This window comes from Bison bison, unplaced genomic scaffold, assembly GCF_000754665.1.
Source record: "Bison bison bison isolate TAMUID 2011002044 unplaced genomic scaffold, Bison_UMD1.0 scf7180017864440, whole genome shotgun sequence".
Taxonomy (NCBI): Eukaryota; Metazoa; Chordata; class Mammalia; order Artiodactyla; family Bovidae; genus Bison; species Bison bison.
The window spans coordinates 1,237,478-1,250,506 of record NW_011495002.1 but is presented as its reverse complement, the minus strand read 5'-3'; the positions used below and the strand labels follow the sequence as shown (position 1 = coordinate 1,250,506).

Genomic DNA, 13,029 nt, shown 5'->3' with positions numbered 1-13,029 from the left:
CACCAGTGGACTCCTCACTTCCTGCTCTGTCTGACCCTCTCCAGGCCACGTCCGTGCCTGCAGCCAGGAAGATGGTCATTCCCACCTGGGCTCGGACCCTTTGACGGCTTCCCACTGCTCTTGGATCAAAGCCCCATGTTCTTTACTGTGACCTGCGATGACTTTAGCACTACCTACTCTTCCGAATTCACCTTATATCCCCTCTACTCTCATTGGCTGCCCTCCTGCAGGTCCAGGTCTTCCTCCAGCTCTTCCTACAGCGGGTTCATTCTTGTTCTTCAACTCTCAGCTCAAATGTCACCTCTTTGAAGGAGTTTCCTTGTCTGGTACATCTGAATAGGCTCCTCCCAGGAATCTCCAGCTCAGTAATTTCATTTCTTCAGCGTCCGTCGTGGGAAATGTTTATACTATTTGTGTATATTTCACTTCATGCCTTCAAACCCTCATCACTCACCTATCATGTGATCCCCTGTTATGTTTAGGACTGGGAATGTGGTATGAACCTAAGTTCTCTGTGCCCTGGAGCTTACATCCAATGGAGAAGGTAGATAGGAAGACAGATGACAAGTAAATAGCCAAATAACGTCTGGCCACCTGATAAGAAGAGCTGACTCATTGGAAAAGACCCTGATGCTGGGAAAGATTGAGGGCAGGAGGAGAAGGGGACGACAGAGGATGAGATGGTTGGATGGCATCGCTGACTCAATGGACATGGGTTGGGTGAACTCCGGGAGTTGGTGATGGACAGGGAGGCCTGGCGTGCTGTGGTTCATGGGGTCGCAAAGAGTCGGACACGACTGAGTGACTGAACTGAACTGAATGAACATGCTATGAAGAAAAACAGGGTAAGCAAATTGAAACGACAGATAAAGCAAACCGTAGGTGACAGAAGGGTGCCTGAGAACTAATGGCTGATAAGAAAACATCACAAATAAATAAGCAATAGGTGCTTTATTCAAACTAATTTGAAGAAGTAAATTATTATGAGAAAATTAATTTCAAGCCATACCTCACAATGTAAGTTCCAGGAGGAGTAGAAAGTTAAATGTGCAAATGAAACTATAAGCTAAACAAAATTGCCTTAGCTAAGGATGAGTAAGAATGACGAAGTCCAGAAGTATGGAGAGAAACTCCATGAAATGAAGGATTGGCTGCATAATAACTTCATATTTCTGGTATCAAAAGAAAATCATAAAATTAGGAAGGGAACAAACTGAGGGAAGTACTACAAATGCCAATAATAAAAGGCTCATAATATTAGCATAGCAAATCTCCTCAATTCTAAAGCTGTTTTTTCCTTGCATTTTAATGCTTCTTAAAGTCAGGATTTGTTTTGTCATCACAGCATACATTTAGTATGGCCAATAAGAATGTTAAAATACTAGCTCTTACAGACAATAACATCTTCATCTTACAATCAAAATGTGATTTTTTTCCCAAGTGTACACAAATTAGTATCAACATTGAAATTCCTAGTAGAAAACACCTAATTCATTCATTCATCAAACAAATTCTTGAGTGTTTATAATGTAGCAAGGGGGCCTTCCCAGGTGGCACAGTGGTAAAGAATCTGCCTGCCAAAGCAGGAGACTCCAGAGACGCAGTTCGATCCCTGGGTGGGGAAGATCCCCAGAGTAGGAAATGGCAACCCGATCCAGTATTCTGGCCTGGAAAATCCCACGGGTGGAGGAGCCTGGTGGGCTAGAGTCCATAGGGTCACAAAGAGTGAGACGCGATTGAGAGGCTGAGTGTACACGCACACACAGTGTAGCAAGGTGGTAAGTGTATGGTGGTAAACAGAATGGGCATAAATCCTTGCTTTCAAGTGCCTCTTCTAGGCCAGTTGTGCGTGGTGCCCTGTATGCTACTTATAGACGATCTAAGATCTATTATTTCAGCGAGAATAAGAACTGTGATAGAAGCAGATCCAATCAAGTCAGCATGGCTCTAAACCCTGTGCTTTTTCCTCAAATTACCATAATTGTTGAGCTTAGCAGAGTGTTCACATCCAGTCTTGCTGACAGAGCTGTCATTCCTTATGTAATTTGATTTTCTTTCCTGCCTCAGCACTGGGTTTAGGACCCTGTCAAGGAGAAGTTGGTGGAAATAGCATTACCGTGGATGCCCCAGCCAGACTGATTGCTTTTTAGCAAAGAATAAAGCTTTGCCAGCAAGACACCTAAAAAGACTAATCCTACGTTATTTTAAAACTTGTGCTAATATGTAATATATCATTATATATTAATTATATCATTAATTATATATTTAAGTGCATGCTAAATCACTTCAGTCATGTCGGATTCTTTTTGACCCCATGGCCTGTAACCTGCCAGGCTCCTCTGTCCTGGGATTCTCCAGGCAAAAATTCTGGAGTGGGTTGCCATTTCCTACTCCAGGGGATCTTCCCAACCCAGGGATCAAACCTACATCTCTTAAATCTCCTGCATTGGCAGGTGGGTTCCTAACCACTAGTGCCACCTGGGAAGCCCTAAATTATATTTAATTTAAACTATATATTTAAACTTGAACACAATTTTAGCAATGAAAAGCAAGCAGTTTACAGTCAGAATGGAGAAGGATGAGAAGGAAAAAGAACAAACCATACACTGTTCTCTATGACTGAGAGAAATGTAATTAGAAGCTGTATTGAGCGGGGGTCCCTGGAAACAGAGCATGCCTTGGGAAATTTTCATGTGACTGATTTATTGAGTGTGTGCTCTCGGGAGAGGGGGAGCGGGAAGCAGTGGGTGGTGGGGAAAATTTAAAAAGGATGTGGTCTTCTCTGGACACTGCTTCCCACCTGATCCCACAGGGAGCTCCGGAGCATGAATTGTACCAGCGTTGATCCCACAGGGAGGCAGGGGAGGTGATCTTGTATATCCCTGTGTCAGCCCTTCATTGTCTGGGTGCTGCCTGGCGGGGGTCAGAAGTGCCCTAACCAACCCAAAGTGGCTGGGAGCAGTGTTTCCTGAGAAGGAGGCAGCTGTGAGCCTTGAGTGGCCAAGTCCCAGGACCTGGGGATGGATGTGCTGACCAGTAAGGGGCATCTGGGTGGGAAATCAACCACATCTACTGTAGAGGTCTGAAAGGAAATTAATCTGGGAAGATTATCGAGTGATAGATCTTGACACATAGCAGGAGTCCTCTGACACCATACACCTTTTGAACACAGGATTTATTGTCAAAGAGCTTGTTGGTTTTTAGTGTGCTTCAGGCTGATAAGATGTTAGATCAGCTTTGGTAGAAGGAAATTTGTTCCTAAGGAAGGCATCGTGTCAGGTATGAAGGTTCTGATGGAAAATTTTAAGTTATTACTGGAAAAAAAGGAAAAGAGAATGAGAGGTATAATTGGAAGCAGTTATCAAAAACTACCTTATATAATCGTACAAATGTTATTGGCTCAGTGGGTAAGGAATCTGTCTGCAATGCAGGAGACACAAGAGATAAGGGTTTGATTCCTAGCTTGGGAAGATCCTCTGGAGGAGGAATGTCAACCCACTCCAGGATTCTTGCCTGGGAAATCCGTAGCCTGGTGGGCTGTGGTCCATGGGGTCACAAAGAGTCAGACATGACTGAGTACATAGCATATGACACCTTATATAACACCACCTGTCAGAAGAATGACACTGAATTTCTACAAGTATCATATACTTTTATTATAGATTTTTCTAAAATAACCTTACACATTGGTATTTTCTACAATAAATACATTTTTGGCTAACTGCTTTGCATAGATTGTTCAACTACATAATGGTAGGTAAACAACAGGGACACTTGCCAGAATCCCTGGAATGTACAGCACCGAGAGTGAGCCCCAGGATCAGCAGTAGACGCTGAGTGATAATGACGTGTCAGTGTAGGTTCATGGACTGTAGTCAGTGTAGCTTTCTACGGGGATGCTGTGTGTGCTTGGGGAAGAGGGAATGTAGCAGCTCTCCGTACTTTCTGCTCCACTTTACTGTGAGCCTAAAACTAATCCGAGAAATTAAGTCTATTTTAAAAGTGTATATACAATGGAATATTAGTTATAAAGCAGAATGAAATAATGCCCTTTGCAGCTGCATGGATAGATCTAGAGATTATCATAGTAAATAAAGTCAGAGAGAAAAAAACAAAAACATATGATATCACTTCTATGTGGAATCTAAAAATATTATACAAATGAACTTATTTATGAAACAGAAACAAACTCACAGACAGAAAACAAACATGGTTCCCAAAAAGGAAAGAGGGTGGGAGAGGGATAAATTAGGAGTTCGGGATTAACAGATACACACTACTATATATAAAATAGATAACCAGCAAGGATTAACTGTACAGCACAGGGAACTATATTCAGCATCTTGTAATGAACAATAATTGAAAAGAATCTGGAAAAGAATATGTTTAACTGAATCACTTAATTACACACCAGAATCTAACCCAGCATTATAAATTACCTAAACTTCAATAAAAACTAAATTAAAAAAATGAGAAGTGTATGCAGAAAGCTGATCTCCTGCCTGTGCAGTTGCCTGTTCCTAAAGACAGAGGTGATATTCTGGTGACATTTTTATTTATTTATTTATTTTTGTAGTCAGAAAAATTCATTTATTTATTTATTTTAATTGGAGGCTAATTACTTTACAATATTATAGTGGTTTTTGCAATACATTGACATGAATCAGCCACGAGTGTACATGTGTCCCCCATCCTGAAGCCCCCTACCTCTCTCCCCATCCCCATCCCTCAGGGTCATCCCAGTGCACCAGCCCTGAGCACCCTGTCTCATGCATCGAACCTGGAGTGTGGTGATCTGTTTCACATATGATAATATACGTTTTTCAACGCTATTCTCTCAAATCATCCCACCCTTGCCTTCTCCCACAGAGTCCAAAAATCTGTTCTTACATCTGTGTCTCTTTTGCTGTTTCTCATATGGAGTCATCATTACCATCTTTCTAAATTCCATATATATGCCTTAGTATACTATATGGGTGTTTTTCTTTCTGACTTACTTCATTGTGTATAATAGGCTCCAGTTTCATCCACCTCATTAGAACTGATTTAAATGCATTCTTTTTAATGACTGAGTAATATTCCATTGTGTATATGTACCACAGCTTTCTTATCCATTCATCTGCTGATGGACATTTAGGTTGCTTCCTTGTCCTGGCTATTGTAAACAGTCCTGCGATGAACATTGGGGTACACGTGTCTCTTTCAATTCTGGTTTCCTCAGTGTGTATGCCCAGCAGTGGGATTGCTGGGTCATAAGGCAGTTCTATTTCCAGTTTTTTAAGGAATCTCCACACTGTTCTCCATAGTGGCTGTACTAGTTTGCATTCCCACCAACAGTGTAAGAGGGTTCCTTTTCTCCACACCCTCTCCAGCATTAATTGTTTGTAGACTTTTTGATAGCAGCCATCTGGTGACATTTTTAAAACAAAGTTCTTCTACTTAGACATCCATTCCCACAAGCTCCGATCTAATTTATTCGTCTGTGTGCTCAGTCTCGCAATCTTATCCCACTCTTTGCAACCCTATGGACTATAGCCCATCTAGCTCCTCTGTCCATGGAATTCTCCAGGCAAGAATAATGAAGTGGGTAGCCATTCTCTCCCCCAGAGGATCTTCCAGGTTCAGGGATCAAAGCCCAGGCTCTGTGTCTCCTACGTTGGCAAGTGGATTCTGTATCGCTAGTGCCAACCTGGGAGGCCCCAATTTACTCATCTAGTAGGTGGAAAAGTTAGAAGCTCAGAGGGTGGTCCCTCATAGGGGATGGTTAAAACAGAGTATTCTATGGCCACATCTCCAGCAAGAATTATTCAAAAACAGTGTATTTAAAGATTTTCTTTTCCTATTTGTCTGCACAAAGATCAGGAATATATTTCAAATTAAAGCACAATAAGAATCAGGTGAATAGCATCCACAGATGGTATAAAAATTCCATCAATACCCATTTTCATGACATAGAGCTTACATTATGCTATGAAGGATACATACATAAGTACAATATTTCACACATACATACACACAGGGGAAAAAAGGACCCATCACCCACTCCATATAAAGTGGTTGACCCATTTCCAAAATGTCTGTTGCTATTGTGTAGATTCAGCCTGCAAATAAAATTTAACATGTTAACCTTTTAACCAGAACATCTTAGAATTATTTTCTGATATTAACATAGAACACTTGTTGGGTTTTTTCTGTTCCTTTCATAGGAATTTCATAGGTGATAGTGGACAGCTATCTCCCCCATAAGAAGATATTTCAAACTGAAGCTAATATGGATGAAAATGAAAATAAATAACCTTTATCAAATTACAGTGAGACTTACCCTATAAGCTGCTTAGCTTATGGAAACACAACCTGCTGCGTTTTATTGTGGGAGAGAAGACGACGTTTCTAATGCTGTTTGTGGGTCTCTTCCCTCCACAGGCCTTGAACCGGGGGATCGCTGCTGTCAAGGAAGATGCAGTGGAGATGCTGGCCAGCTACGGGCTGGCCTACTCCTTAATGAAGTTCTTCACAGGGCCCATGAGTGACTTCAAGAACGTGGGCCTGGTGTTTGTGAACAGCAAGCGGGACAGGACCAAAGCTGTCCTGTGCATGGTGGTGGCCGGGGCCATTGCCGCCGTCTTCCACACCCTCATAGGTAAGACTGTCGGTCGTCCCTTAAGAATCCAGCTTTGCCAATTCCCTGTTCCTCTTAATCTATTTATGTGTATTTATTGTAGTAAGTGATTTCTTCCATAATTATTAAGTATCATGAGAATTTTAAGGGCTGGGGGGAATGGAGTTGGTACTTCTAGGGCAAAAAAAAGAGACATCCTTTCTCTAGGAAATTGTATGTCTCTGGTTGCCAAACCCTGTGTCAGAGAAGGAGGAGTTCCATTAATATGTGATCAGATTTAGGACTTCCCTGGTGGCTCAGATGATAAAGCGTCTGTCTACAATGCCGGAGACTCAGGTTCAATCCCTGGGTCGGGAAAATCTCCTGGAGAAGGAAATGGCAACCCACTCCAGTATTCTCGCCTGGAAAATCCCATGGACGGAGGAACCTGGTAGACTACAGTCCAAGGGGTCGCAGAGTTGGACACAACTGAGCAACCTCACTCACTTTTGTTAAGGCTTCCCTGGTGGCTCAGATTATAAAGAATCCATCTCAATGTAGAAGACCAGGGTTCGATCCCTGGTTAGGGAAGATCTTCTGGAGAAGGGAATGGCTACCCACTCCATATCCTTGCCTGGAGAATCCCATGGACAGAGGAGCCTGGCAGGCTACAGTCCTTGAGGTCAAAAAGAGTCAGACATGACTGAGCAACTAAGCACAACATACACACACACACAAAGATAAAAAAAGTCAGGTGCTTTTGTTAGACAGACGTTACTTAACCTTTTTTTTCAAATTGAAGTGTAGTCGATTTACAATATTGTGTTAATTTCAGGTGTACAGCACACTGATTCAGCTATATATATAACTTTTTCAGATTCTTTTCTGTTATAGTTATTACAAGATATTGACTAGAGTTCCCTGTGCTATACAGTAGGACCTTGGTGCTTATCTACTTTATCAGACTTACTTAATCTTAAGAATAAAAACAGAATGAGCATTATTTAGGATTAATTCTCATCAGCAGTGAAAACAAATGAGATTGTCTTCTGTATTAAAATTGTCTCATTTTAGGACCTCATGCTTCTATTTTAGATGAGACTTGACACTCTGGGCATAACATTCTTTGCATCAAACAAGAAAATTAAGTCACACAGAGTGATTGACCCGTGGTTGGAAAGCCCTTTCCTTTAGAGTCAGAGCTCTACTTCTGCTGCCTTCAGGGTAGTGATAAAAACCCTTAAGGGCACAATTTCAGAACCTATAGACTTCAAAACAGCTCAGCTTACCTGGCATAAAAGTTGAATGACCCGTCTACTGAACCCAGTTACATGAAGCCCGTGAACAACCCTTCACAAACCCGTTGTGTGTCTTCAGCTTGGCCCTGGTTGCCTGAGAACCATGAATGTCCGTGCTGAATGAAGAGCCAGGAGATTAACCCACACCATTTCCCATGTACTCAGGTGTCAACTCAAGTTTACTCATACAATTGTGAATCTGAAAGTAAATAGAGCCAGCTCTTTGTGGGTTTCCTTTTTAATAGAGCATAGGATTTTGTGCTAAGAACAATGAGGACCAGAAGATGCTTCCCGTGGGCCAAATATCCAGACCAAGTGTTGCTGTTGATCATTTTCATTTGGACTGAGAGCTTCAGGGTGTGGGGTGGAGAGGAGATGCCTTTCTTGCCCTCAACTTACACCCTGAATACTGAGCTCTCTACTGAGTTTTAAAGGAAACTTCAGCAACAAGAATTCATCTGGGCCATTTTCATAGATGGCACAGTGGCTCAGTCAGTAAAGAATCTGCCTGCAGTGCAGGAGACCTGGGTTCGATCCCTAGGTCAGGAGGATCCCGTGGAGAGGGAAATGGCAACCCACCACAGTATTTTTGCCTGGGAAATCCCATGGGCAGAGGAGCCTGGTGGGCTACAGTCCACGGGGTTGCAAGAGTCGGACACGATTTAACAACTAAGCTGCCACCAACCAACACCATGTGTATCTGAGAAAATGACATACGTGAAATGAGCAGGTCTAAATAAGTTTTTGCCTAAAAAAGGAAGACAAATTAGTTCCTTTTTATAAAATTCCTTCCAAATAAACCCAACATTTCCTGTTTTATGAGGGAATGAGACTTTGGGACTCATAGCTAATTACTAGCTGTCTGTAATTAAGGAAAACTTGAGTTTTCTGTGTTATTGACGCTGTTGGGAGGAACAATTTGGTCACTGAAATAAAAATTGAAGTCATTTTCTAATTTAAATCCAAGTTTTTCAACTTTAAGATGGAATCCTAAAATCCTAAATTTGAACCAAAATGGTTCTACCTCCAGATATTTAACAATTGTTTTTATCACTGTTGATATTTTTACAATTACTATATAACATTTCCGCCCCCCCAAACAAATGCTTTCCACAGTCACTACAGAAACACATATCAATTTCTTTCAAACATTTAAAACTCAAAATTTAATGATTTTTCCACCTGTAGTATATTGGTCTCATTTCAATTTTCTGTCTAAGGGTTTAATTCTTCTCTTGCCTTGTCTGCTACATCAGACATATTTGCTCATCTTCTTGTCTCCTCTTTCTGTTTTTTTGTTTTTTTTTTTTAAGTATCCTGTAAGTCTTTCTGGGGCTTCCCTGGTGGCTCAGGAGTAAAGAATCGCCTGCAATGCAGGAGACACAGGAGATGTGGGTTCAATCCCTGGATGGGGAAGATCCCCTGGAGGAGAACGTGGCAACCCACTCCAGTATTCTTGGCAGGTAGATCCCGTGAACAGCGTAGCCTAGCAGGATGCTGTCCATGGGGTTGCAAAGAGTTGGACACAACTGAAGTGACTGAGCACTCAAGCTTTTCTGTCCTCAGATCTTGCTAATGGTTTCCCAGAAGCTTGACCACAAGCTCCAGATAGGATGTTGATCTCTTTGCCTCATTTTCCAACATAATTTTCTCATCATCAATAAACATCCACCCATTTAGTTTCTACGTTACAATGTGTCACCTACACTAGACACTAAAACCATTTCTCATGTCTTAGTCATGCTAAAAACAGCTACTTACATCTCTACTTAAACAGTTAGCTCTCAGATGTCTATGCTTGGGACAAGGAAACAGTGATAGATAAAACAGAAAGGCAAATATTCCAGATATATTTGACTTGAGAAGCCATCATCTGTTCTCAGGCAGTCTTCTAATTGTATTTGCTTGGCCTGAGAGTGAAATGAGTATGTATTTAGCTCAGTAGGTAAAGAATCTGCCTGCAATGCAGGAGACCCAGGTTCAATCCCTGGGTCGGGAGGATCCCCTGGAGATGGAAACAGCAACCCACTCCAGTATTCTTGCCTGGAAAATCCCATGGACAGAGGAGCCTGGCAGGCTACAGTCCATGGGTTGCGAGAGTCGGACATGACTGAGCAACTAAACCACTACCACGACCACCATTCCTCACACGAGCAGCTCCTCGGTAAGGCTCAGAGTCCGTACAAGAAGCAAGGTGTTCCCGGTTCACCAGCTTAACTCACAGGGTGAGAAACCAGAGTGATCGAGGCCAGAAGCCTAGTTTCTTTATATTCCTTTGTTCAGGCCAAACCAGTCTTACTGCCTTAAATGTTCGTTTTTAGGTGCTATTTCCCTATCTCCTTAATGGATTTCTTTCTTTTATCAAGACCTTCTAACTTTTCCATAGCATTTATGTAAGGACATTTGAGAGCAGAGGGGAGGAAGAGATTCTTTCTCTTAGGGTTGTGTTCTGAAAAGCTCACGAGGTGAGTCATCTTCTGTTGTTATTCGGTCAGTCGTGTCCCACTCTGTGCGACCCCGTGGACTGCAGCACACCAGGCTTCCCTGTCCTTCACTATCCCCCAGAGTTTGCTCTAACTCATTTCTATTGAATTGGTGATGCCATCCAACCATCTCATCCTCTGTTGCCCATCTCCTCCTGCCCTCAATCTTTCCCAGCATCAAGATCTTTTCCAGTGTGTCAGCTCTTCACATCAGGTAGCCAAAGGCTTGGAGCTCTGGCTTCAGCATCAGTCCGGAAGGAGTATTCAGGCTTGATTGGTTTGATCTCCTTGCAGTCCAAGGGACTCAGTCCTCTTCTAACTGGCTCTGAAAACATGAGCTGTATTTCAGCCCGTGCAGTGTTCAGTTGCTCCAGTCGTGTCTGGCTCTTTGCGATCCTGTGGACGTAGCCCACCACGTGCCTCTGTCCTTGGGATTCTCCAGGCAAGAATACTAGCGTGGGTTATTACCATGCCCTCCTCCAGGAATCAAACCTGCGTCTCTGACATCTCCTGCATTGGCACGCAGGTTCTTTACCACTAGTGACATGTGTGGATCACGCATCCCTTTCTAATTTTTCCCTTATCTTTGATACAAGATGGACTTGTGAGTTTGACCCAAGGCTCTAAATGACTATTTTGTCTCACCGCATAAGATTACAAATGGTGACTTTTCTTATCTATTATGTTTCCTTAATTCCATCCAATCTCAGGCTGTGGCTTTAACACCACCACCCTATTGGGTGTTTGTTTGTTTTTTCAGTTTAATGGCCAACTCCTTGATTTCTTTTTGCTTTGTTTCCTAATTTACCTGTTTCTTCATTTTATTCTTTACCATCATAGTTACTTTTCCCAGCAAGATGTCATCTGTAGTTTTAATGAATATACTTCTTTATTCAAACACATTTATAGATAAAATTCGACCATCCCTTATGATATTATTAGCATTCTTGTTAATTCTAAAGAGACATACCATTAGTATTAGTAGAGCTGACCTTCCTGCTTTTCACTTGAGGGGCTTTGACTAAAGGGGAGTGAGACTAAGAATTGCCCTTTTTTTAACTCACTTTTTGGAGAAGGTGATGGCAATCCACCCCAGTACTCTTGCCTGAAAAATCCCATGGGCGGAGGAGCCTGGTAGGCTGAAGTCCATGGGGTCACTAAGAGTCGGACACGACTGATCTGTCCATGGGGTCACTAAGAGTCGGACACGACTGATCGACTTCACTTTCACTTTTCACTTTCATGCATTGGAGAAGGAAATGGCAACTCACTCCAGTGTTCTTGCCTGGAGAATCCCAGGGACAGAGGAGCCTGGTAGGCTGCCGTCTATGGGGTCACACAGAGTCGGACACAACTGAAGCGACTTAGCATCAGCAGCAGCAGTAACTCACTTTTAATCCCTGTCTGTCCTATCAGTGGTCCAACAAATTGCTTACTGACCAAATAGTATGTGCGTGTCGTTCAAGTCCTACTAATGATAAGCTGGGTACAGAAGTGAGACGAATACAAAACAGATGGTGGCCAGATACACCCTTCTTCTCAAAGAGATGTAGTTAATGGGAAAGTGTGCCTGTTCAGCATGGATTTCTAGAAGCAAAAGCTATTTTCAGCTGTGAAAATTTTTATGATACTGTAATATGTAGCATTTATTTTTCTCTTTCTGACTTAAACTTCACTCTGTATGACAGTATCTGAATCTATCCACATTCTCAGCAAAGAGCACAGTTCCATTCCTTTTTATGGCTGAGTAATGGAAAAAGCAAGAGAGTTCCAGAAAAACATCTATTTCTGCTTTATTGACTATGCCAAAGCCTTTGACTGTGTGGGTCACAATAAACTGTGGAAAATTCTGAAAGAGATGGGAATACCAGACCACCTGATCTGCCTCTTGAGAAATTTCTATGCAGGTCAGGAAGCAACAGTTAGAACTGGACATGGACCAACAGACTGGTTCCAAATAGAAAAAGGAGTACATCAAGGCTGTATATTGTCACCCTGTTTATTTAACTTCTATGCAGAGTACATCATGAGAAACGCTGGACTGGAAGAAACACAAGCTGGAATCAAGATTGCTGGGAGAAATATCAATAACCTCAGATATGCAGATGACACCACCCTTACGGCAGAAAGTGAAGAGGAACTCAAAAGCCTCTTGATGAAAGTGAAAGTGGAGAGTGAAAAAGTTGGCTTAAAGCCCAACATTCAGAAAATGAAGATCATGGCATCTGGTCCCATCACTTCATGGGAAATAGATGGGGAAACAGTGGAAACAGTGTCAGACTTTATTTTTCTGGGCTCCAAAATCAGTGCAGATGGTGACTGCAGCCATGAAATTAAAAGACGCTTACTCCTTGGAAGCAAAGTTATGACCAACCTAGATAGCATATTGAAAAGCAGAGACATTACTTTGCCAACAAAGGTTCGTCTAGTCAAGGCTATGGTTTTTCCTGTGGTCATGTATGGATGTGAGAGTTGGACTGTGAAGAAGGCTGAGCGCCGAAGAATTGATGCTTTTGAACTGTGGTGTTGGAGAAGACTCTTGAGAGTCCCTTGGACTGCAAGGAGATCCAACCAGTCCATTCTGAAGGAGATCAGCCCTGGGATTTCTTTGGAAGGATTGATGCTAAAGCTGAAACTCCAGTGCTTTGGC

General features: G+C 42.3%; 1 protein-coding gene across 1 annotated transcript in view; it reads left to right on the top strand.

Annotated features, from left to right (window-relative positions):
* The window catches only part of ANKH (ANKH inorganic pyrophosphate transport regulator), a 170,547-nt gene that overhangs the window by 90,404 nt on the left and 67,114 nt on the right, over positions 1–13,029 (top strand). Inside the window, exon 2 of the mRNA XM_010858798.1 lies at positions 6,424–6,640. Coding sequence (XP_010857100.1) covers positions 6,424–6,640 — 217 coding nt within the window. The remainder of the gene's footprint in view (positions 1–6,423; positions 6,641–13,029) is intronic.